The following is a 25,664-nucleotide window of genomic DNA, read 5'->3' on the forward strand; positions in this document are numbered from 1 at the left end:
ACCTCTCCGGGAGCTCCCGCCCCTGCCTGGCAGTCCCTGGCTACTGCTGCTGCGTGTCTGCTCTCTGCTTCCGTGTGCTGTGTGTGTCGTGTGTAGGGTTGCTCTGCAGGGAAGGCAGAGTAACAGCAGTCAGCCTCTGGTGGCGGACCCTTGGAGGTGGCCCAGGCCTGGACCCTGGGGGGTGTGCCCACCCACTACGGGGCCAGCCCACTCCCTCTGTGCCCCAGGGCATGCTCGAAGAGGCAGTTGCCCCAAGGGGAGGGGGTCGGGCTGAGGGAGTCACACTGTGGTGGAGCAGAGAGCCCCTCCTGGCTTGTGGTCTCTGTTCAGACGTTCACTGAACACCAGCTCTGGGTCAGCACTGGACAGACTGGTCAAGTCGCCGGGCTTTGTGCACCTGCCCAGGGGCCTGACCAGTCACCGTGGCATGTGACAATCAGTGCTCGGATGGGGACCCCGACCCCAAGGGCTCCGGGGTGCGGCGCCTGAGAGGAGCAGGGCACGCACAAAGGCAAGGAGGTGTCTGGGGACCTGGCCTGTTGGAGCGGCCTGGGTGGGGGTGCCAAGCCCACTGGGTCCAGGACAGTGTGTGGCCCATCGCAGGTGCTGTTCTTTGAAAGAGGCAAGCTGGGTGAGCCCGGAGAGGTTAGCAGGAGCAGGTGCGGGGAGGGGAACGGGGAGACGGACAGAGGGACAGAGGGTTTGGAGCTGGGGGAGACATGGTCAGGTTCCTGCCACCCAGAGGTCCTCCTGGTGAACAAAGGGGCAAGGGCCTGGCAGGGCTTCGAGAGGAGGATGCGCAGGAGTTTGGTTTGACTCCTGTGCTAGGGGAGGTGCTCCTGGGTGGGGGGTGGGGAAAGGTGAGGAAAGCCAGGGCGAGGCCAGACTGCGGGGAGGGACCTGTCCCTTGGGCGGTGCCAGGCTCAGGCTGCACTGATAGGCTTGCCAACCTCCCGCGGGTGGGTGGCCAGCCAGGCGGGGCGCTGGCCCTGCTCCAGGCTGCAAGGGGTGTTCCGCCTCCTCCGTGGCCCCAGGCCTTGGGCCCAGTCCAGCCTCCACATAGTGCTAAGGCCTTTCTCCTTCTCTTGCTCTCTCTAGACCCACACCTGGCTGGGAGCCACTCCCCAGTTTCTGGTTCTTTGTTTGGTGCCGAGGCCCCGCCCCGCCCCGCCCCCAGGCACCCTCGCTCGGCCATTCCGGTTCAGCAGGTTCCAGCCCCTGGCTCCTAGGCAGACACGTTGAGACTGGAGCCAAGGAGGGTTTCTGCCCCTCCTTCTCTCCCTGGCAGAGGGGCCTCCCCGCCTCCCCACAATGTGTGAGGGGCTTCAGACCCCATCCTCCTCAGGCTTTCTCTCATCAGTGGCTTCTTCACTGGTGCCGGACCCTGCGTGTCAGGAACTGGGCCGGGCCCTGCGACAGGGAGGCCCGGTATCTACCCTGCCGAGGGCTGTTGTTCTGGGTGGGGAAGCAGCCGTGACTCAAATACTCCCCAAAATGTGGAAAAAGTAATCAGTCACCTTACCCATGTGCATAACAAGCCATGAGCCAAAGCAGTAACCTCGCACACCTACAGAGCACGCCACGAGCGGTGCTGTGGGAGAGGCAGATGGAGTTACCAGAGAGCTTGACACCAGGAACCACCCTGATGGAGGTGGGGATGGGGGGCTGAGGAATGTTTCCTGAGGAAATGTGTTTTAAATTGAGTTCAGAAAGGTGAATAGGAGTTAGTGGCCAAAGAGTAGTCTAAGAGGTTTGTGGTGGAGGAACAGCCCGTGCAAAGGCCCTGTGGCCGCAGGGGAGGTTGCTTATCCAGGGGCTGAGAGGCCAACCAGGGCTCTGGAGCCGGGAAAGTGGCGAGGGTCAGACCTGTCAGGTCTCTGTCTGTCACGATTGTTTAAATTTTGTTTTGAGAGTAGTGGGCGGGTGGGGGGTGGCTTTGGACAGTTTCAAGCAGGGGAGAGAGGCTGTCCGTTCGCCCTGGCTGCTGAGTAAAGAAAAGACTGGAGGGGGCGAGACTAGAGGCAGGGAGACTGCTTGGCAGGTTGGTGGGGGGGCCAGGGAAGGGTGGGTGGTGTCTGGGCTGAGGTGGTGGCAGTGCTGTCTCAGGTGTGCGTGGTGCAGGTGGGGGATGTGGTGTGTATGCAGCGTTGCACCGGCAGAGCCCTCTGCCCTGGCGGAGCCTGAGTGGGCAGCGTGCTGCCTGAGAGGACCTGTCTGAAAGGGACAGGCTGTGCAGACAGCCGCAGACCAGGGGTGTCCAAAGCCTCCTTCAGAGGACAGTCGGGACCAGGGTGTGACAGACTGAGGCGTCCTGAATCTCTGTGTTCCCCCACGTCACTCTGGTCCCCACCAGGCTTGTGTGGCTCCCCCCACCAAGCTGCCCCTCTAACGACTTCCGGTACAGTCAGGTGAGTCCCCAGCTCCAGGTTTGGACCGCCGGCTCAAACCCTGGCTTTCCCCTGCAAATCACTCTGAGATTTGTCGGTCATTTAACCTCCTGAGTCTCCACTTTAGAAATTGGTCAATAATACAACCTGCCTCGTGGGATGGTTTTAAGACGGGTAATGCTCAGGAGAGGGGTGGCCGCCCTCGCCCCAGGCCCGCCGGTGTCCAGCTGGTGCAAGCGGTCTGCAGAGGTCGCCGCCTCTCACCTGCACGGGCCTGTGTCCCCAGCGCCATTTCGTAGATGAGAGAATGGAGGCTCAGAGAGGGTGAGGGATTTGCTTAATAATTAAGTGAACCCCCCAGAGCCCGACGGGCCCCCCTCCCTGCCCTTCGTCCCCACAGCTGTCACTCCTGACCCTGGTGGTCCCCCTGGACCCGCCCCTCCATCGGGGACCATGCCCCATCTGCCGTCCCTCCTCTCTCCACTGGAGTGGCACCCTCTTCCTCTCTGCCGGCTTCTTCCCATCAGCGTTTAAACACTGCCTTTCACATCTTGGGGGGGGGGAGAAAAAAGAAATGGATGCGTGGAAGTCTCCCCCAACCCTCCCCCCTCCAGGCACCATATTTCTTTATCTTCCCCGTCCCAGCCAATCGTGTTTGAATACCACTTAGCCCCTCTCTCCGCTGCAGCTCCTACTCCTTGGCCTTCTTTGGTCTGGCCTGGCTCCCACCATGCCACTGACCCTGCTCTTGACAAGGCCTCCGGCCACACCCTGTGAATGGTTTCATGCCTGGCCCCTTGGAAACAAGCAGGCTTGAATTCCAGTCTTGGATGTGCCGCTCCATTGGCTGTGTGACCTTGGACAAGTGACTTGACCTTTCTGAGCCTGTAAATGGGATAATGATAATGAAGGACTAAATGAGACAAAGTACCTCGTGCAGAGTAGGTGCTTAGCGAAGTATTATCATCATTGCACACACATGTTTCTTTGCCAGGGACCAGGCCAAGCCTGGATGCATCAGCACTGAGCAGGTGGACTGAAAGGTCATTTCTCACGGTATTAGCCTTCCTGGAGCTGTTCATTGGCCTGATTAATATGAAATGGATCTGCTGTCAGGATTAACGAGGTGTTACTGCATCTCAGTGAGGGCCGGGTTGCTCTGGTCCTGCGACCCTGGGCAGTGGGATTCATCGGGACAGGCGCTCCAAGTGGGCTCCAGGTGATGTGGGCGTGGCAGGACAGTGTCTGCGCCCCCTCCCTTCTCCTCTTCCCCTGCCTCCCTGTGGACACTTGGGGAGACGTCCAGGCTGTCCAGGCTGCCGGAAGGCAGTAATCCCGTCAGTGGGGGCAGGGTGGAAGGGCAGATTTACAGGAAAGCATTCACCTGGGAAAATGTCCAGAGATGCTTAGAAGGTCTAAGCCTTGGGGACTGCTGGCACGTGGGGGCCAGAGGAGAGGAGGAGTCTCAGTGTCTGGCCTGAGCCTTGGGGCAGATGGGGTACCATCACCAAGGTGGAACGCAGTTGGGGAGAGACGAGTCTGGGGGAGATGCTGGGGCTGTTCTGAGCAGCTCTCAGCGTGCCTTTGTCCTAGAGTTTGGAATTGATGGGCAGCATCGGGGACCAACGTGTAGTGGTTCAAACGTGGACTCCAGACTCCTGGCGCCTGAGTTCAAATCTCAGCTCTGCCACCTGCTGGCTGTGTCACCTTGGGCAAATCCCTCAACCTCTCTGTGCCTCAGTTTCCTTCTCTATAAGCAGAAGTAATTGCAGCACCCACCTCATGTACCTACAGCTCTTTAAAGAGCACCTGGCACCTAGTAAGCACTGTGCAAGGGTGTGGATCGCTACTATTATTTCTTGTATAGATCTTTTTTGCCACCACCTCGTGACTGCCACCTAGTGTTGGCTATGCTGTGGTGACTTGGAGTCTCCATCTCTCCAGGCAAACCTGCCTTCGTTAAGGTCCCTGAGGACCAGACTGGGCTATCCGGAGGGGTGGCCTCCTTCGTGTGCCAAGCCACAGGGGAACCCAAGCCGCGCATCACATGGATGAAGAAGGGGAAGAAAGTCAGCTCCCAGCGCTTCGAGGTACGTCCCCGGGTGAGGAGGGGCAGATGGGGCCCCGGGTGGGCCTGCTTTGGAGTCGGGTCCTGTGTCCGCTCCCTGGGTCTCTCTCCCCGGGGCAGGGGGGGGTTTGGAGGCTGGAGGATGGCTGACTCCGAGCAAGTCGTGACCAGGTGTCCGTCCTCCGGCAGGTGATCGAGTTCGACGACGGGGCAGGGTCCGTGCTGCGGATCCAGCCATTACGGGCGCAGCGCGACGAAGCCATCTACGAGTGCACGGCCACCAACAGCCTGGGAGAGATCAACACGAGCGCCAAGCTCTCGGTGCTGGAAGGTGCGTGCTGGGGAGGGACATGGCAGGGGGCGGGCAGACTGGTGTCTGGGCAGGACCAGCTAGCCACCCGTGTCCCTGCCGTGGGCCGGAGTGTGTTTGGCAGAAGGGAGAACTGGCTATTCTGGGCTCGACGAAGGCCAGCGATGGACGAGGGTGGTCGTCGGATTCAGCCTGGACTGTCTGGCTGGCTTGTGCTGAGGCAGCGGCGTGCCTCGTGTCTCTGCAGTCTGCTGAGGCGGGCACGGCCCGGGCACGTCTGGGTCTGACCTGAGGCGGGGCTGCCGCGGTGCACTGCCTGGCTTACGTGGTTTGTGGCAGCGGACCGGATTTTCACGTGGGCTTGCTGGTGGGCTTCAGAGAGCTGTGTTCCTGCGGCAAGGGTCCTGGATGGGGGGCGGGGCTCTGGGTGTGGAGTTTAGTGTCTTCTCTCACTTAGTGGCCGCTCCATGCACTCACAAACTCTCCCAAATGCTGCCTCGTGTCCAGAGGATCATCTGACCAGGCCTTCAGGACTTCAGTGTCCACTGAGTGCTGTGGGGGCGGCCCGGAGGGCTAGGGAGCATGGGGTGGACAGGCGGGCGGGGTGGGGAGCTGCTGTCTGAGCTGCACCCCGAGGATGAGTGGAAGCTGGGTGGCGCCCTTGCAGGAGGAGTGGCGTCGGTGTGCCAAGGCCCAGAGGCAGGAGAGAGTGGAGCTGTTTTGGAGGGTGTGTGCAGCTGGAGGGCTCAGAGAGAAGAGGGGGAAGAACCGGACAGGTTCCTGGGGAATGGGAGGTGAGGAGCGGGGTGGAGCGGGACGCGGCCAGCCCCCAGCACAGTGCGTCCGTCGGTCTGAGGGTGTCTGCGCGTGTTTTCAAAATACAGCATCCATTGTTGCTTTAAAAGAAGTTACAACAACAATACCTGTTCACTATTACAAATTTGATAAGTGAAAAATGGCACATGGGGAAAAATAACAGTTGCCTGTTATCTTACCTCTGCTAAAAAGATTGGGTTTGTTCCTTATAGTCTGTTTTCTGTGTGTGCCGTATAACACAAGTGGGATCACATTTTGCCCAGTGGTTTGTGGGCTGCTTTAAAAAAAAAAATATCACGAACATCTTCTTCTTCATTAAGTATTCTTCTGCATCATTATTTTTAATGGCTGTGCGTGAGTGTCGCATGGAAGGGCCCTAATTTATTTAGCCGTTCCCTTATTGTTGGACAGAGACAGCGTTCCCAGCTTTCCGCTTTTATAAATAGGGTGTTGGACACGTCCATGCGGATGTGAAGTGTTCACCTTCCTGATTGTTTCCTTCTTCTAGATTCTGGGAAGTAGAATTGCTGGATCAAAACGGCACGTGCATCTGTAAGGTTCTCAGTATTTCCAGAAGATTGTGTCAGTTTATACTCTCACCGAGCAGGTCACGAGAGGGCTCTTTTCCGCGCATCCTTGCCAGCAGTGGGAATTAGCATTAAAAAAATATCTTTGCCAAGTTAATAAGCAAAAAATGACATCTCAATTTAATTTGCATTTCTTTGATTACAAGAGCGGTGGAGCATATTTTCGCCATGGCCATTTGCACACTGTGGCTGTACGGGTTCACGCACGCACCCGTTCAGAAATTCCTTTGGTCCAGGTGTCTCCTGCGAGACGGGGCGGGGCCCCCCAGCTTCCAGGGGCCGTGGAGGACAGTGGCCAACAGCAGGGGCTGACTCCTTATGCTCTCACCTCATGACCTTCGGCCCGAACTATGCCTCTGCGCCTCATGTGCTCCACCTGCGTTCACAGGTGTACATGTAATTCCTGCTGCCCAGGCTGGTTTGGAAGATGAAATATGATGCAGTTGAGCACGTCACAGGATTCTGCCATGAAAGGCAGCTGCTGGAAGGTTGGGCTGGAAGCCGCACATCCTGAGGCCCAGGCATCTGAGCTGGTAGTGCCTGGCGTCCGTGGTGGTAGTATCCACCCTGGCAGTATCTGGGTGGTGCCGCCCTTACCTTCTACTCCCACGGGGGGCACTTACCTGTGGGGCAGGGACCCAGAGGACAGGCCCTGGGCCAGGGTCACTGATTGCTGCGTGTTCTGACCCTGCCACCCCTGACCTCAGTGTCCCCATTCGTGACCTGAGGACAGGTATTCCAGCACTGCCCACCTCCTGCTGGTATCTGCCCCGGCAGGAAGCCATCTGCCCTGGCACTGGGGACCTGGCGGGAAGGCCGGACGGACTGTGGCTGCTGCCCAGACGGCGTCTTCTCAGGCCCTCACACTGGGGGAAGGGCCTCCTCCCCCTCAGTGCTGGAGGAGAAGTGCCCCCAGAGCCCCAGGCCCTACCTCTAGCCGGGCTCTCCCCGCAGGTCCTCTGTGGACACTCTTCTACCCCCACCACTGCCCTGGGCCGCTTCAACTTTTGAAGGGTTGAGGAGGGTGAGGGTGGGCTTCCAGGGCCTGAGAGGAGGGGGATTCAGACTTTCAAGGGGTTTCTCCATCCCGAGGGGTCTTCTTGGATCAGGGTTTCTTTAGCAGGATCTGGGGTGTGTTTGTGTTTCTAGGGTGTGGGGGGTGTCTGGTGAGGTGGCGGAGCGCTCGGGGCAGGTCCCTGTCCGACCCGGGCTCCCTGTGTGGGTGGGGGTGGAGCTGTGGGCCTGAAGGAGCCCCTCCTGCCCCTGAAACACAGCACCCAGAAGACTAAGTGCTGACTTGCCGTGTTGGTCTGTGTAACCTTGACCGGCTCTGGGCTCGGCAGAAAAGAGCGGAGTGGGAGGCCTCAAAGGTGCCAGGGGGCGGGGCGGAGGGGAGCAGCCCCGGCTGTGACAGCCGCCACCAGACACTGCCCCGGCCCAGGGCCTCCCATGTGGTCCCGAAACCCTGTTTAGGGATGACTGGTGCTTGGGGCCAGGGCCCCTCGCCCCAAGCTGAGCTCTTCAGGGGAGTGGCCGAGGGCTGCCCAGGGGGACCTGGCTCAGGGGAGGGGTGGGCATGCCCCTAAAAGGGCGTCCAGGCCTGCAGGTCTGCCCCGTGCCCCCTGCGCTGCCTTGCTGCACACTGGGGCCGGCTGCCCTCTCACTCAGCTCCGCTGGTGCCTCTGGGAGCGTCCCGGACCCTGGCCTTTGCACCCAGCTCCCCAGGCAGGGCCCTTGCTGCCCTGTGGCACCCAGGCAGCGGCTCAGCAGCACTGGCTGGCTGGGGGCGAGCCCGTCCCGGACTGTGAGGAGCGCAGAGCCTGCCGCCCAGTGTTCCTGTCTGAGTGGTAATTGAAGCCATTAGCGAGCCAGCCTCTCTCTCGCTGGGTAATGGCAGGAAAAGCTCTTCTCGCTCCACACTCTTGAGGCGGCTGAATCACTCCCCCTCCAGCCCACCCCGCATCCACCACTGAGAACAGGGAAGCTGACATTTTCCCTCTTTACAGAGGGGGAGCAGAGGGGGAGGGGAGGCAGGCCTTGCTTCTTGGCCTCTCCCTCCAGGGGTTGGTGGGGGGGCATGAGGTTCTTGGAGCTCAGTGTGGAGGGCACAGATTTCTCTGGGCCTGTGGGTTCCAGGCCAGGCAGGCCAGTGGTCAGGAGAGCCCCAGAGGAGGCCAGACAGCAGGGGTGCAGCAGGGCCCTGGTAACTTGAGTAGGTTATGGAATGGCCAAGAAGGAAGGGGAGATGGAGGATGCATGGGCTGAGGGGCAGGGGTGAGCTGTTTCTGATTCTGCCCTGGGGGCCTGGCTCTGAGGGCTCTGGGTGCAGGTGCAGGTGCAGGTGGTCATGGACACTGCAGGCGGCGCTGTGGGGGTAGGGCCCTATGTGCTATGTGCAGGGCAGTGTGTGTGGTGCAGTGTTTATGGCCGGTGGTGCCTTACAGGCCGTATATATAGGAGGGGGTGTGCAGCAGACTGTGTGTGTGTGTGTGTGTGTGTGCGCGCACGCGCGCGTGTGCATCAGGCATTGTGGGGGGTGTGGTATACACAGCAGGTGGTACTTCACACAGCAGGTGGTATACATCCCAGGGTGTGTGTGTGTGCACCAGACAGTGTGGGGGTGTTCTGTGTACAGCAGATGGTGTATAGCATGCAGCGTATGTGTGCACACACATTAGACAGTGTGTGTGGGGGGGTGTGGTGCATCCACAAGGTGGTCTGCACCTTACAGGCTGTGTGTACAGCAAGGGGGTGTGCAGCTAGCAGCCTGAGCCACATGCGTCATCCGTCCGGTGCTATGGGAGGTCAGAGACACTGGGTCTGGGCTCACGGTCGCAGGGACCCCACAAGATCCTTGCTCAGAGCTGTGGGTCAGCTGGAACAGCGGGACAGAGAGGAACGTGGGGCGGAGCAACTGGCCTGACCTCTTCTCAGTGCCTGTGATGCACCTCAGCAGGTCCTCTCCAGCCCGCCAGGAGGGAGGGTGCACCAGGCAGGGATCCTGCCCAGACCTTGGGGCCCCTTCCTTTCCTTCCCCCTCCTCATCACCAAGCCCAGGTGCCTTTTACCTGTTCCCACCTGGCCTTGGTGTCTGCTGGTGGACCAAGAGCACACCACTCATGCCACATGGGCCCACCGGAATCCAGGTGCCTGCACAGAGTACCTGGTCTTTCCTATCTCAGGGCAGGCGTCAGGCAGTGCAGGGTAGTGACTGGGGTGGGGAGCAGTCAGCGCTGGGCCTGGATCCCTGGGTTCTGCCCTGGCTCTGACCCTGGCTGGCTTGGGGACCTGTGGGGTGACGAAGAACCTCTTGAACCCCCCTTGACCTGCCTCCACACATAATCCCTTTGGAAACAGCCCTGGCAACATGAGGGCGGATGAGCAACACACACCACTGTCCTGAGCTGTCCTCGGCTGGGCCAGCCTGGAGCTGAGCTGGGAGGGGAGCCTGCGTTTTCCCAGGGAGTGAGCCCGCTTTGCCCGGCCCAGGCCTGGCGGGGTGAAGGGCTTCCGAGGGCAGAGGATGGCTTCCCGTGTGGCAGGAGGTGCCTCCTTCCTGTTGCCCCCATTTGTGTCTGGGCAGTGGGCCGGTTTTGTGGAAGTGGGGCCTGTCGCCCGCCTGGTTTGCAGCCGCAGGAGACCTAGAACTCAGGCCAGCTGCTGCCCCTCCCCTGGCAGCTGCGGCCTGACTTAGGTGCTCTGGGTCCAGGGACTGGTCTCTGTGATTGTCCTTGCACCGCCCCACCCCCACACCAGGACCACAGTGGCATTTGAGACCATGCAGATAAGAGACTCTGCATCCATTTCCTGGAGAGTTCTGTGCCCCAGGCACGGGGGTGGGAAAGATGTCAGGTAGGCGGGCACTGCCAGGAGGCCCTTGAAGGTCAGACCCTGCGTTTCTTGGTCCCTGGAATCCCCTATTTTTTTCTGCTTCTCATCTGCTTTCAAGGGCCCAAGTGGACTTCTTTCTAAATGGGTCCTCCGGTGGGGCGGCCAGTACACCTGCCTCTTCTGTTAGCTGCAGACACACTGGCACCTCCCCTGTGCCCACTGTGGCCCACCAACCCTGTAGTCACGGGTGCTTACAAAGCCCTGCCGTGTGCATGGCCCCCCACTTGCTCCCCTGTCCCCCAGCCTCATGACCACAGTGGAGCTGGCAGCTCTGGCAGCAGGTGGTCAAGTTGGAGGCCCTGAATGACCTTGTGTGTGCACATCCTCCATCCCTGGTGAGGGGCCCCGTCTCTCTGGTTGCCAGAGGAAAGAGAGTTTTAATCGGGGAAAGCGACATGATGAGATACATGCTTCAGAAATGCCCCTGGACGTGCAGAGTGGGGTGGAGGGAGACCAGAGGGAGGGTGGGCAGCCCTGCAGCCCACGCGGCAGGTGGCCATGGGCCAAACCCAAGCAGTGGGTACGAGAGCAAGGGAGACTGGGCTACAAACCGTCTGGAAAGAGTGGTGGCCCGCCTGGCCACCTGTGGGACCCAGGAGGTGGGAGGCTCTGGGTTACTGGCTCTGGCCTGGTGGGCGGTGGCACTGTTCTCAAAGACTCCAGTACGGGAGCAGGACCCGGTCTGCAGTCAGGCTGAAGAGTCCTGTTGGAAACCTGCGCATCAGGCGTGCGCAGGCATCCGGGCGAGGTGTTGAGGAGTTCTCCTTCAGATTCTCCTGGCACCCAGGGTGCATCTGGAGGTGGAGTGGCCCTCACTCCCTGAGATTTGCCATCTCTTGGCAAATCTCAGGGAGTGAGGGCCAAGCGGGCAGGAAGGGGGCCTGAGTGGAGCCCCAGAAGCCAAACTTGTCCCGGTGGAGGAGAGTTTGTGTAGGAATCTGGTGAGGGGCCATGAGAGGTCGGAGGCCGTGGACGTGGAAGAGAAACGAGGAAATGCAGTGGGAGGAGGTAGTCAGCAGTAGGGGGTGCTGTCCAGAGGTCAGGCAAAATGACGCTGAGAGTCCTTCGGGCTCACCTCCACGGGGACAGGGCTGACAGTGGGGAGCCTGCCGGCACGAAGCAGTGGGTGGGGCGGGGGTGGCGGCTGGGCTGCAGGGGCCTGAGGAGTGAGTGGGAGGCTGTCAGTGGTCTGGAGGGATTGGGCCTGAACCTCGGGGGGTGGGTAGTGTAAGTGGATCAAAAGAATCTTCCTGAGGGGGGATGGAGGTGGGGAACCCCAAGAGGAGAGTCTAACACGGGCCAGGGCCCGGCGCCAGAGCATAGGTAGGGTGTGTGCCCAGGGAGTGGCCCCTGGGGCCACTTGGTGTGCGTGGTGGGGATGCCTCGTCAGCTGGCCGAGTGGGGCTGTGCGAAGTGCCAGGGAATCCCTGGCTGACAGTGGGGACTGGGAGGGGGAGGCCACGGCTGCCTACAGGCCCCAAACAGCTCAGATTCAAAAACAAAACAGGCTTTTAAGATGCCAAGTTTGATGAAATCTGAGTGCTAGAAGAGGTGGGAGTTTTCTCTTGGAAAAAAGCTGAAAGTCGAGGCTGAAAGCTGCAAAGGGAGATGGACCCAGGCCCCCCCAGGCCTCCCTTCTTTCCTGGAAGCCTGGGGGCGAGGCCGGGCTCTCTGGGAAGAGTGGATCTTGCAGGTCTGGAGCGGCCTTTGGACCTGCTGGGGGATGTCTCATCCTGCCCCTGCTGGGAATGGAGCTGCCTCGGGGACGGGGCCTGAGGGGGCCTCGGTTTCCTCACAGTGCTCGAGGGCTGGGCCAGCCAGCAGCTACCCATGCAGTTCCTTCACGTGTCTCAGCATGTCTTTATGTGTCCATGTCTCTGTCCCTGTGTCTTCAGGTCTCAACACACGTGTAACTCTGACTGCACCCTTCCACATGCATGTTTGCGTGCCTGTGTGTGCTACCTCTGGATCCGCTTGCACGAGCCTTTCCACAGGTGCTTGTCACTGCACGTGCCCCTCCACATGTACATGTAGGTCTGTTTTCACACCTCTCTGTTTCACCATGTGTATCTCTGTGACTGTACATGTTTTTTTGGGGGGTGGGGGTGTTCAGAGACATGGTGAGACCAGACCCAACACTCATGCACAGGGAGGAGGTCAGGCTTACAGACAGTGCCGCCCCAGGAAGCCTGTGGATGTGTGTGCCTGCATGTGCACAGACGCCAAGAAGCTGGGTAAGCCAGGGTGAGGCGGTCCTGCTGACAGACGGTGCTGCCCACCCTGAGACCCTGCAAGGCGTCTCCATCTGTCAGCCTCCCTGGTCAGCCCCCTCCCTCTGGCCCAGGCTCCGCCTCAGGCATCTCAGGCTCCGCTGACAAAGAGACCTGTGTGCACTGCTCGGGGGCCTCAGCAGCCCCCTCCCCCAGTCACTGCAGCCAGCTGAAGCTGATCCCTGTCCACCCCCACCCTCAGCTCATCTATCAGGACCCCAGTGTTTTCCTTAGCCTCAGCCAGACTCACTTTTCCCACCCTCCCACAGCCCTTGCTCAGGCAGTCCCTCCCTGCTGCAGAAAGCTCTCCCACCTCCCAAGCTCCAATGTTTCCTATTCTTACCTCTTCTCCTTCCTCCAGGAAGCCACCGCGCGCAGGTGAGCTGTGGAGGTGAACTGACTCAGCGCTGTGAGGCCTCAGCCAAGCTCCTGCCCCTTTCTGACCCTTAGTCTCCCAACTCTCCAACCCGCACGCACGGACACACCCGGTCACCTTACTCTGCCCAGGACTGCAGGATAGGGCGCCGGTCTCCCTCTGCAGTATCTAAAAGCGCAGTTTGGAGCGGGAGCCACATGTGCGCACCCCTGCGGGTACACAGGGGTCCATGGGGGCAGTCCCTGGGAGCATGTGTGTGCGCCCTGTGTGCGCACATGTGCACACAGCTGCATGCAGCTGCAGTCCACAAACAGCTGTGGAGTCTTTGGCTCCTGGTACTTCTCAGGTGCCCAGAGCCTTCTCCATCCTGTATCAGAGGATGGATGGACTTCGGCCCCAGGAGGGACAAACACTGCAGATGCCCGGCATTTAGGCTGCAGGTGTGTGAAGACCTGCTCCTATCGCTTAAGCGGGAAGGATGCCTAGGAGGGAGAGTCTCTTCGAGTTAGGAGTTAGGAGGTGGGGGCCCTGGGAGGGGACGCAAGGACTCCACCCAGGTGAAGAGGGAGGGGCCGGAGCTGCGCGCCGCTTGGACACGCGCAGCGGCGGCGCCGCCGTTGCTATGGTTACCGGGTGGCCTGGGAGGGGGAGGGGCCCTTCCCTTCCCTCCCGCTCCGCAGGACTGGGTTTTAAACGGACTCGGCCTGAAGGGTACATTCGGATGTTGGAACCTGGGTGCATGGCCTTCCCAGGGGTGGCCGCGTGTGGGGACGGTCGGTTCGTTTTGCAGTAAATGAAAACGCCGAGGCTTGTGTGCAGGGGGCCTGCGGTGAAGTGGTGAGCCCTGTCAGACGGCAGAGGGCGTGGTTTGGGGGGGTGTTGAACCAGCCTTGGGGAGGTGAGCCGAATGGTGGCACGGTGTCCCCAGGGGTGCCCTCACCTCTCTTAGCCCTGCCCTGCCCTGAGCCCTGCCAGGCACTGGGTCCCACCACCTGGGTTTATCCCCAGCCCCACCTCCCACCAAACTGTGTGACCTTGGGCAGGTTTCTAGATCTAAGTCTCCATCTGTTTATATAGCTCAGGGTTTGGGAGAGATTAAATCGTTTTATTAAAGCATTTTAACTCAGTGCTACCTGTGAGGTGGTAAAAGCTCCATTAACACAACCTTTTCTCCGTCGTGTCTGGGCCTCAGTTTCCCAATTGTCGGTGGTTTGGAGTGATGGTGTGGCACCTGCAGAGGAGTCTGCCTTGGTCTGCCTGAGGGGTTCCGCCTGCCCCTCACCACAGGGCCCAGCTCCTGAGGGAGCGCAGGGGGTAAACGTGCCGGTCGGTGCCGTTTACAACCGCGTGCCCAGTGCTCGCCTCGTCCAAGGCGCACGGCGGGCAGCAGTACCCGGCTGCGGCCCCCGGCTGCATGTGAACGTGCTGGAGGGCCCAGGTGAGCGTTGAAGGGTGAGACAGCAGGGGTCACTCCGGAGGGGCTGGAGTCCTCCTGTGACACACGCTTCTCCTTCCCGAGGGGCAGAGTGCCGCCCTGCAAGTGACGCCTGGAAGCCTCCTTGGCGCAGGGGAGTGGCTGCTGGGCCCTGCTGTCTGACGGGCAGCTGTTTGCACGCGCCGGCTCTGGGCTCTGGTGGCGGTGCCAAGGATGGAGCCATTGAGGGAGGAAAATTAATTGTCCTTAATTTGGCGTACAGCCCAAAGACCTTCCCCGTGTTAGGAATTCAAAGCATACTCCTAGGATGCGGGGCTGCCGGTGTCTGTGCTTCTTCCCTCCTCCCTGATCAGTGCCTTGCTGGCAGGGTGGGGTCCGCTGGCGGCTGGGCCCTAACTCTGGCAGGCCTGTCCCCTCTGTGCGCCCGCACCTCCGTTGCCTGGGGAGGGCTTAGCAGGTGTTACTGAGGGATCTCAGTCTGGGAGGAACTAGACGGGAGGGCTAGGGTGGCTCGGGCGGTCCTGCTCGCCCCCAGCTGCTGGGGAGAACAGGGAGGGCGGTAGGGGAGCCCCGGGCTTTCTGTGGAAGCAGGTGGTAGCAGAGCCAGTGGGAGACTGTTCCCCTGCTTGGTGCACCCCGAGTCCTGCCTCATTTCCATCCTCTTTTCTTGTCACTATTTAAATTTTCCTTTTAAAAACCAGAGCTGAAAGTTTGGACTCTGTGGGCTCATATGTGTAGCCACAGAGACTCTCGGGTCCCGCCTGGAGTCTGCAGAGCTGCGGGTCCTGCCAGCCGGGAGGCTGGGGAGGTGAGACCGTGCTGGGAGTCCTGCTGCTCCCCTTCCAGACCCCTCCTCCCGATGGGGCTGCAGCCCCTTTGGCCACTGGAGCCTTGGCAGAGAACCCCCAGGGTCTGGGCCAGACAGAGGGATGCCTTGCTTCTGCCTACGAGGGCTCCTCCAGCTCTCTCCTGCCTGCCCCTCACCCCTGTCAGCCTCCCTGGGCCTCAGAGAGTTTTCAGGCAGGACAGGACTGCCATCCTTTACTTTTCCCCTCTGAGAGTGCCCCGTGTCCTTTCCCTGGCACAGGAGCCTGACCTCGGCACACGTCCCCACACACCCACCTCACACCAGGCCTGCTGGAGGGAGGTGCGGAGCCCTGCTAGTCTCCTGGTCTCCCCTGCCGTGGAGCCCCACACCCCCACCTGGAGCCGGACAGTGTACAGTGTTCCCCTCCCCCTCCTGGGCGTGCCCGGCGTCCACACTGGTGGAGAGGCTGTGGTGAGCTCACACAGCCTGTGGTTTCCTCCTGGGGGAAGGGCCTCCTGCCCGCCCACCCCGGCCATGGTACCTGTCTGCCCCAGTGGCTCAGCCCTCGCTAGTTACAGTAGTGCAAGCTGATGTTCATTGGCTGCAGATTCCTTGTCAGACACTCTTCTGCACCTCACGTGTGTTATCAGATGCCCTCGTGATGGTTTTACAACGTAGGCGCTTGAACCCCCTTTCAGATAGAATCGGAGCTATGGAAAGGATCTGTAACACACTGAGGTTACAGCTGGGCTGTGGTGGAGGTGGGGGTCCTTCCTGGTCTGCACTCGTCTGGACCCTGTGCTCCCAACCCCTTTGCTTCCACGGTTGGGGAGACCCTCAGGGCCTGCCCAGGAGTCTCTGTGCGGGGATTGGGGTGGGGTGCTGCCGACCTCTGTTCCTGCTGACTGGGGCAAGGGACTCCTGTGAGCCGGAAGACACAGCTAGGGAGGAGTTTTGCCCCTTCCTCCCCCCACCTGCCCCCCATCAACTTTTGGTGTTCTCAGAGCTTTTTCATTTTCTTAGCCTGCACACGTTCAGACATGGGCCCCAGGCCTGAGTCTGGACCCCAGGTCAGGACTGAGGGGGAGGGTCAGGGTCACAGCTGCATGGAGACTGGGTCAGAGTCAGGGGCCGAGGGTGGCTCGTTGGTAGGGCGGGGGTGTTCTGAGGCACTGCGTCAGGGTGGGCCCCACTGCTGCCCCCGGCCCTGTGAAGGGTCGGCCCGGTCAGGGGCGTGTAGGACTCTGCCTAGAAGTCCGGGACCCGGGAAAGAAGAACATTGAATCTTAGGGATCCCAGCCACCCTGGGAGTCAGGGCGTCCCAGCCCTCACACGCACATCTTCTCTCTGCCTGCAGAGGACCAGCTGCCCCCCGGGTTCCCCTCCATCGACATGGGGCCCCAGCTGAAGGTGGTGGAGAAGGCGCGCACGGCCACCATGCTGTGCGCAGCGGGCGGGAATCCAGACCCCGAGATCTCGTGGTTCAAGGACTTCCTCCCTGTGGACCCCTCCACGAGCAACGGGCGCATCAAGCAGCTGCGTTCAGGTGAGCAGAGGGCTGCACAGACGGGGAGGGGAGGTGTGGGGCCCACACCCAGCACAGCCTTCCCGCCTGGGCTTGGGTGCCTGGGCGCTGCAGGAGGCCTCAGCCTGGGGGCGACCCTCCAGGGCTGAGCAGAGGGCACCCGGTGGGTGTGCCAGCTCTGGCTCTAGACCCACCTGGCCCGGGAAGAGAGCCTGGCTGTGAGGGCTGGTCCTGGGTGGTTCTTTCACCGTCCGGGATGGTCGGACTCCAGACTGCGGGTCGGCTCTGCTCCTCGCGGCACGCATGTCGTGCCCAGCCTGGCGCTGCGCTCTGCAAGGTCGTTCTGTGGGTGTTCGTCCTCCACCTTCCCCGCAGCCCGGCCTGAGAGTGGGGCCCGGACAGTGCTTCTCTTTACTTCTCCAAATGGCAGGGAAAGGGGCCAAAGATGCCTGATTCCTCGGGCCTCAAAGGGCTGGGCTTCCGAGCTTGGGGCCAGGGGGAGTTGCTGCCGTCCCTTGGACACCGGGGTCTCCTCTGGATGTCTCAGTGGAGCCCGCGTGCAGCCCTGGGAGCAAGGATGCCGTCTTGACCAGGCGGGAGGTGTCGCCCCGCTGATCGATCTGCCCGCGAGGCTCCCGCCAGGATAATTGATTCAGTTTCTGTGAGGACGGAGCAGGCGGGAAAGGAGGCTCAGGTTCAGCTTGGCTACATTCTGCATCCGCCGCCAGCATGGCTGGGCCGACAAGCCGTGGTCCAAAGTCCTCCTGCTAGCTGCGGGATGGGGCACGCCGGTGGGATGGCCAGCGCCAGCCAGAGCCCCTGCTCCGCCTCAGCTGTGATGTCAGCACTGTGAAGGAGGACATGCCTCTGCTCCGCTCAGCTCTGCTGGCTTCAGGGGCACCCCTGCCTCTCCCTGGGGTGCCGGCCCCTCCCCCCGGCTCCCACCCGGTGGACACCCCCTTGGTGCCCAGGGAGGTGGGAGAGATGATCCGCCCAGCAGGGGCAGGATTCTGGCCCCAGCCACAGCCGCCTGAGACAGCCTACAAAGTGTTAGCTCATTTAATTTAATTAAAACTCAACAAGATGGAGGCAGCTGTAGCGCAGTTAATTAAAACAGTCATAATCAAGGCAGGAAAGAGTCTGGCTGCATGTGCAGCCGTTGCCCGGCGCTGCCCAGAGGCCGGCAGGGTTCGGCTCCTCTGTCCCCCCACCCTCCCCCAGGCAGGCTCCCCCAGCGGCCAGATGATCCTCCCTGCAGGTCTGGCCTCCGCCCCTGACGGCCCTGCCTGCCCGTGGGTGGCAGCGGTGCGGTGCTGGGAAGTCGCGCCGTCTCACGCGTTCATCCGTCATGTGTTTACGCAGCGCTCGCTGGGTGCCAGGCCTCGTGCTGCCCGTTCACTGCCCCGGGAATTGGCTCCCGCCCAGCACTCCACCCAGGGCCGCTCAGGCCACAGCCTCCGCGTCCTCTCAGCAGCAGTCCACACCCCTCCCTCCTGCTTGACCGCTCCCTCCCAGGGCTCCCCGGCTTTTCTCTGTCTGCCCCGCAGCCCCCTCCTACTCTGCTGGTTCCTGCAGCCGCCAGGAAGCAGGCTAGCCCTGCCCTCGCTCGCCCCATGGACAGAGCCCTTCCCCTTGGGCTCTGCTCACTCCTTCCTGTATCTTCAGGCACCCGCTCCGCTCCTGCAGCTCCCAGATCTGTCTCTCCAACCCAAACATCTTGCCTGTGCTCTAGACCAAAAAATGTATCTGCCTCCTGGGCGTCACCCTGACCATGATGAGTGATGACTCCTTCCCAAACAGCCGCACCCTTCTCCCGCTGACCCTCTCCCTGTGAGTGGCAGCCTCCCCACCTGAAACCCTGGCTCCGCCTCCAGTAAGGACCCACCAGCTCCTCTTGATTTGTCACCATCGTGACTCGCAGGTTGGTGCCCTTTTCTCCTTGCGTTGCCTGCGTTGGCTGTGTCCTAAGTCACCAAACACTGCTCTCCCTGCCTCCGGGCTCTCCCCTGGAGTCCCTCTTCCAGCAGCCATCAGAGTTTCCTGCTCCTGTCCCTCTGTGCTCTGACACCCTCGTCACCTGCACAGGCAGGCGTGTGCCCCAGACAAGACACACGCAACCCTTCCGTGTGTGTCTTCCTCTGCTCACACCTCCAGCTTTATCTCATTGGGTCCCAGCTGCACCTCTGTCAGGCCTCGTTGGCCTCAGTGAGGTTATTTAATTTCTCGGAGCTTCAGTGTTTTCGTCTTCAGAAAGGAGTTGCAGTGAACTCTCAGTGAGACAGGCAGTCGGAGCTTTAGTTCGCTGCCTGGCATGTGGTGAGGGCTCTGGGGTCACGACTCCTGTTACTCCTAGCTGCTCCCCACTCACACTGAGCCACCTGACCCCATCCAGCCCTCTGCTTACATTCACCAGAACGTACAGCCCCACCCTTCTCTGCCCCAAACCTACTCCTTTAGGACCCATCCGCTTTAATTTTTACCATCTGGCTCCAGCTCTGCTCACTTAGGCTGAGCACGCCTCACAGGGAGGGCCTGGGTCTGGCTCCCCCTTCGAGAGCCCCCCCAGAGCCCCGCACTGGCCCAGCTATAGGACAGGTATCTCTGAGCCCTTGCTGATGAATTACTTTGTGAGCGTGACCTGTGGACCCTGTACCTGCAGACTGATGTCCACTCCTTCTGCTTCCCAGGTGCAGGAAAGACCTCTTTGTTAGACCTTTTCTGCCCCCGGGCAGCTGTGATCCGAGGGTGGTCGGCCCAAAACCCAGCCGCTAGGATGGGGCCAGATGGCACCCGAAGGGACTCAACCATCTCACCTCCAGGTGGAGGTACCGAACAGGACTCTCCCCCGTCACTGCCTGACCCTGGCCCCCGGCCCCTGATCCCAATAGCTGCTGCCCCGGTCCTGTTACCACTTCAGAATGTGCTGGGCTCTCCTGTGCATATTTACAGGGACATCCCATTGCAGAGTGAAATCAGGCCCCCGAGCACTCGGCTGTTTTACAGGGACTTTCACGGTTTACGCACCATTGACAGTTTACAAAGCGCTTTCCTGCCTTTGGTTGCACTGGATTCTCCTGCAACCCTGAGAAGTAGGACAAGCTCTGATTACCATGCCCACTTTACAGCTGAGTTAAGGTAGTCCCCTGGAGTCACACGTGGAGGTGCAGGGCCAAGGAGCTCCCCTGTGAGGTCCACCAGGAACCTTCAGGTATCACATGTGCAGAAACGGGGCCTGGGGAATGGCTGGACCCTGCCAGGGCTGCAGAGCTGCTCAGTCCCATTCTGTCCGGACTTCAACCGCCCCCCCTCCCCACACCCCCCAGTGCCCACAGGTATCTCTGGGCAGCACCACAGCAAATGTCACCAGGGTGTGGCAGATGGTGGTGTGTGCCCGGGTGTGAGCTCTGCTCAACAGGCACGTTCCTCACTGAAGTGACGTGACCTGCTGCAGCAACACGAGCCCCTTGGAGAATTTGAACCTGAGAGCCAGGGTGGACCCAGGAGGAATGGGACAGGTTTAGGGAGAGTGGAGATCGAGTCAGGAGCGGGCAGGGTCCCTGGAGCAGTGAGTGGGGACTTGCCTCTCAAACAGGGCTCTGCGCCACTACCAGGTCCTGAGAGGAACTGTGGGCCCCGTGCTCTGCCAACCTGGACAGAGCCCTAAGGAGACCTCCCGTGACCTGCTCATCCTGGTGCCGGAGCGTGTGGGCTGCCCTTCCCGCCACAGGTCATGCATCGAGGGCAGTGTGATGCCCGTAGGGCCGTCTCCTTCCACATACCCCTGGGCCGAGACTGCAGGGCCTGGAGCAGAGGTGCCAACACCTGGCTCCCAGAGGAAGCCTGCCGACCCCAGCGGATGGGACCCGGGGGGGAATGCAGAGCAGTCCCTGGAGTGGGCCTGGGGCCTGCGGCTCTGCTGGCTGGCCACAGGTCTGACGAGGAGAGCCTGCCCCCCGGCTGCGCCCTTGCCACCCTCTGGGTCTGCCAGGAGGATGTGCTGTCGGCACGTGGTCACAGTTTCCTTCTGGCCTGAGCACACCGGCCCCTCTCACGGGCAGGGCCGGCTCCCGGGCTCCCTCGGTGCCTCGCAGCCACCTTGTGAAATGGAAACGGCAAACCCTCACTTCGGTTTGATGGGGAAATGTCTGTTCTGAGATGCCCAGAGACTCACTGTGCAGCAGGGTCGGTTTCAGAAGAGCCGAGGCCAGGACCTAGGGCGTCCCAGACCTGGGCCACGCACACCGCCTGCCCCCGGTCAGGCCAGGCCCCCAGGAGTAGATGGGTGGCTGTCAACTTTCGGGCCTCAGGACCTCTGACTGGAAATAGCAGAGGGCCCCAAAGAGCTTTCGTTTTAGGTTTTATCTATCAATATTTACTGTGTTAGATGTTAAGATGAAGAAGATCTTAAATATTTATTAATCTACTTTAAAATAACTTAAAAGCCCATTACATGTTAATGAAAAGTAATCATATTCTCTAAAACAAAACGTTTACTGGAAAAGAGAGCAGTGTTGTTTTACACTTTTATAAATCTTTTTAAATTTTACGCTTGCCAGCAGAGCCAGACTCTCCTGTCCGTTTCCGCACTCGGTCAGGTGCTGAGCACCCAGCACGGAGCCCCTGGGAAACCCCACCGTCTGAGGGAACGAGAGCGAAAAAGACAGATGATTTCTTAGTGTGATGAAAATTGGTTTGGCCTTGTGGACCTTCTGAAAGGGTCTTGGGGACACTAAAGGTCCCTGGACGGAGCTTGGAGGGTCGTGGTGGTGGTTCTTTCTAGACAGCCCCTCTGCCCTCTGCCCTCGTCCCACAACCTCCCCCCACCCCCGCCCCGGGCCCCAACAAGCTGCCTTTGCCTCCTCTCCAGCCTCTGTGTCTGCAGGAGGCAGGCAGCCTAGTCCAGTGGGGAGGTCTCATGCCAGACACACTGGGTCGATTCCTGTCTCTTCACTCAAAAGCCGTGTGACCTTTGGGCTTTGGTCATTTAGTGTTTCTCAACCTCTGTTTCCTCCCTTCTGCACGGAGATAGATCATTCCCCCGGGCGGGTATCATCAGGTGCAAGGGGATGGTGATCATTGTTCATCTCCTGGCACACGTCCCTCCCCAGAGATGGACAGAGAGGCACGAGGAGTGTGTGGGTGGGCCCGGGCACAACACTGTCTTCCCCCTACCCCCCACCGGTGAGGTGAGGTGATGGTGGGAGAGAGGTGTGAGCGCCGCCTCGGAGGAGGCCCCACCGCCGGGAAGGGGGCCTGCCCAGACCTCGCCCTCGCCCTGCCTCAGGCTCTTGGAGGGTGAGCGCTTGGCCCTCTCAGCTACTGCCCCCCGGGATTACTGACCAGACGAGGGGTGGGCACTGGCCTCTGGCTATCGCTAGTCAGGTTGGGGAGAAGCTGTTCGGCAGAGCTGGGCGGTCTGCACAGGGGGTCTGCTGCTAGGTTGTGAGTTCGACCTCTGGGAGCAGCAGGGTGGGCCGGTAGGTGTGTGTGTTCAGGGAAACCTGGTTTGGTGGTCACCTGTGGCGAGCCTTCCTTTTTGCCCATTCTCTCTCTCTGCCTAAACGCCCTGCTTTGTTTTGGTAAGTGCCTTGCTTTGAAGTCTACCACCTGTGGATTTGGACGGCCCTGCAGGGTGGGGTTGCCCCCTCTCTTCTTCACCTCCCCCTTCCGTTGGCCTCAGCCAGTGGGGTCTGCAGCAGCCCCGACCAGACCGGCCGCCTGATGCCCACCACCCCAGCCCCGTGGAGCCCCACCCCACAGTCTCCCTCCTCAGAGCAGTGCCCGTGGCCTGGGGGACACAGCCTCACCCACACACAGCCCGCACACACACGGCCCGGGTCGGCCCAACTCAGGCCTCGATTTTCCCGTGTATTTAAGGCCCTTTTCCCTTTTCTAGTGTTTTATTTTATCTGATTGGCTTTTTGTGGCTTTCCTTCCTTTTGTACTAATGCTTCTCTCTGATCTTATTTGCATTCAAATTACCTCGCCAGGTGGTTCACCAATTAGAGGTAAGAATGCTGTCCGTGCATCTCGCCACGCCACACCACGCCTCGCCACTGCCGTCACCACCACTCCATCCCGTCCCGTCCGTCGCCTCCCCCATCCCCATCCCGACCTCTCCAGCCTCATCTCCAGCTCCGGCCCCCTCAACGCCACCAGCCACTACACACATCCACTCTCGGTCATTCCCTCCTGTGGACTCATCCATTGCCAGTCTGGATTGTGAAGAGACCTCGCTGAACCCCACCTGGGGGACGGCAAACCCTATTGCCCAGGCCTCCTAGGCCAGCCCCGCAGAAGAGACCTGCTGACCCTGCAGGGAAGCCCAGCGCTGGTCCCCAAGGCCGGCCATAGAGGGAGAGTCTTCCCGTGAGGTGGGGGAGCTTGACTAAGCCTTGCCTTTCCTCTTGAGAACTCCTTTGTCTCGGGGCCCTCAGTTATTACTTAACTGCCCTGTAACATTCTGGCCCTGTGGTAAAAATGAGGACCGTCCATAAATGCCTCAGCCCAGCAAACACTAGGAGGAACGTGTAGTTAAAACTTCAGTGTAGAGGGTGGGATGGCAACAGAAATTCAGGGTCCTGTGGGACTCGATCCTCTGACCTGCTAATCCCCGGCTGTTTCTATGCAGAAGCCCTGCAGCCTTGGGGTTCAAAGCCCATATTCTGGACTCAGAGATCCAGGTGCAAGTGTGACTCACCCCCTGTGTGGCCTTCAGAAAATTGATTCATCTCTCAGAAGTCTGTGGCCCCCTCTTTGTATGGGGGCCAAAGCCCCACCTCACGGGGTCGAGGGCCAGAGGAGAGGATGAGGGCTGGGTAGCACCTGGCGCAGCAGGCACTCTGTAGAGTGGTTGCTTCTGTACTATATTCACTCACATCAGTTTCTCCCCACCTTCCAAGTGTCCTCGGGTACATCTAGACCCTCAGAGTTCAGGGCCACAGTGGTCTCAGGATAGAAGGTGGGGCTGGGAGGAGCAGATGCCGCCCCGTGGAGGCTGGTTCCAGTTCAGGGGTTTCTGTGTGCAGATAGGCTCAGGGTCTGTGTTGGGGCCCCCGACCAGTCCTGGCTGTCGGGGCAGGGGAGCCTCCTCTCCCTCAGGGGTCACCCCCGGGCACCACTTCCTGTTCCTCTCTGTGGCACCATCCCCCAGCTGAGCTGAGCTAAGCTTAGTGCAGCCCCAGCCGGGGGTGTGACCCCCACCTGTTTGAATGAATGTTTTCTGTAACAGCGTCCATCCATCCCATGAACATGACCTACTGGGTGCCATTGGGCTGCTCTCCCGGGAGAAGGGTGTTCGGCACGTGCCCTGGGCCCTCACGCTCCCTGCTGCCGAGGGAAGCCGGGACCACAGAGCAGGCCAGCCCTTCACCTGCAGCAGGGCTGAGCCTGCGAAGCCCCCTCCCTGTCTCCATCTCCCAAACCCCTGGTGTTCGCAGCACCTCCTGCTGACCTGGGTCTGGGGCATGGGGGAGAGGTGTCAGGTGGTGGGGGGGCTGCAGCTCGGGTCCGTGGGGGTCCTCCCTGGGGCCTGGGCTGTGAGAGCCTGGCTTGGCACTCTTCCCGTGGCCCCCGTCCAGCCCCGTCAGGTGGGGACCCACAGGTTCTCGGTGTCCTGGGTGGGTGTGGCCATCAGCCACCCTGGGGCCTGGGAGGAGTGGGCTGTTAGGGTCGCTCTAGCTGTCCTGTGCAGGCGGTGTTTTCTGTCAGGCCGTGTCCGGTGGGGTTATTAACTGTCCAGTGTGGGCGTGGCTGTCTCGGCTTGTTCCAGGGAAGCGTGCTACCTGTGCCCCAGGGTGTTACTGTCGCAGACAGCTTCCCAGTGTGCTCCCAAGCAGTTTATTCACGTGTTTGTTGCCAGGGCCGGGGGACTGGCCAAGTCATGTGGTGTCACTCCCCACCACCACCCTCGCCTCGGGCTCCCCCACCTGGCCTGGACCTACCAGGACTGGCCCCAAGCCCAGGATCCCTCTACCCTCTGTGAGGGTCCTTTTCAGCTGCCCACCCCCCAATCCTGGCTCCTGTCTGTCCGCCTGCGGCCAGAGCAGCCCCTCAGGGCGCTGGCATGAGTGGGATCTGCAGCCTCCATTAGCCTCCTGAATTATGCAGGAGCCGTGGTGGGTCGAAGCACTTTAGCAGGACCAGGCTGAGGAGAGGAGCCGGAATGGGTGGGGCTCGTGGGGTGGGGGTGGGGTAGGAGGGGAGGATGGGTGCTGTGAGCCGAGGCTGCTGGGCACCAGGCCCCCAAGGCAAGCCCCTTCCTTCCTGTGGAGTTCTGATGGGTGGCAGGTTCCCAGGTTCCTGCCCGATGCAGGCATTGCACGCTTGCACATCCCAGGCCAGCAGGTCTACCGGCTGCTTCCACCCACGCCTGGCTCCAAGTGGCCTGGCACAGCCGGAGCATTAATGGGGATGCGCACTGGCAAACAGGCTCCAGCTGACCGGAGCGTGGCAGACACTCAGTGGAGCTGGGGACTGGGGCTAGAGCTCCTGGCAGAGCCAGCAGGCTCAACTGCAGGCTTGCAGAACAGGGCAGCTTGGGCTCCAGAGCACAACCCTTGGCTCCAACCAGGAGGCCACTGGGCTAGTCAGAGCTTCCTGGAAACAGCACTGACTCTGGGGTGTGGCCCCGATGTGTGGGACATCTGGTCAACACAAGCCACAAATGTCATCGAGACTCCTCCTGCTGTTCCAGGCCTGAGCTTTGTCTTCTTGTCCCCACAGGTGCCTTGCAGATTGAGAGCAGTGAGGAGTCAGACCAAGGCAAGTACGAGTGTGTGGCGACCAACTCTGCAGGCACACGCTACTCGGCCCCTGCTAACCTGTATGTGCGAGGTAAGGACCCGGCAGTGCAGGGCGTGGCCTGTCTCCGTGGAGCAGAGCTGCCCTGCTGGGCGTGGACACACGGGGTGAGGGGGCTGCCCTGGGCCTGGTCTCTCCTTCCCAGCTCTCTCTGCAGCAGTCATAGCAGCAGCACTGCCCGCCGGGCACACTTCTCCTGTTGTCACCACTACTCTGCCTTCCTTCCCTGCAGGCCCTTGGGGAAGCAGCCACTCTTGGGAGCATTTGTCTCTTGTAGGTCCTGCTGGGCCCAGAGCCCCAAGGGAGTCCAGAGCCTTCCAGGCAGACCTGTGTGTGCGCAGGCACACACATTTGTGTGTAAATGTGTGTATACCTGCCTAGTCTTCCTT

At 60.7% G+C, this 25,664-nt stretch overlaps 1 protein-coding gene across 2 annotated transcripts in view; it reads left to right on the forward strand.

Annotated features, from left to right (window-relative positions):
- PTPRF (protein tyrosine phosphatase receptor type F) overlaps nt 1–25,664 on the forward strand; it is an 82,755-nt gene that overhangs the window by 18,104 nt on the left and 38,987 nt on the right. For both annotated transcript variants that reach the window (XM_045859835.1, XM_045859837.1), the window contains exons 4-7: nt 4,332–4,477; nt 4,645–4,786; nt 16,306–16,494; nt 25,198–25,308. In XM_045859835.1, coding sequence (XP_045715791.1) covers nt 4,332–4,477; nt 4,645–4,786; nt 16,306–16,494; nt 25,198–25,308 — 588 coding nt within the window. The remainder of the gene's footprint in view (nt 1–4,331; nt 4,478–4,644; nt 4,787–16,305; nt 16,495–25,197; nt 25,309–25,664) is intronic.

The sequence above is a fragment of the Phyllostomus hastatus genome, unplaced genomic scaffold, assembly GCF_019186645.2.
Source record: "Phyllostomus hastatus isolate PE091 unplaced genomic scaffold, TTU_PhHast_1.1 phas_scaffold_182, whole genome shotgun sequence".
Lineage (NCBI taxonomy): Eukaryota > Metazoa > Chordata > Mammalia > Chiroptera > Phyllostomidae > Phyllostomus > Phyllostomus hastatus.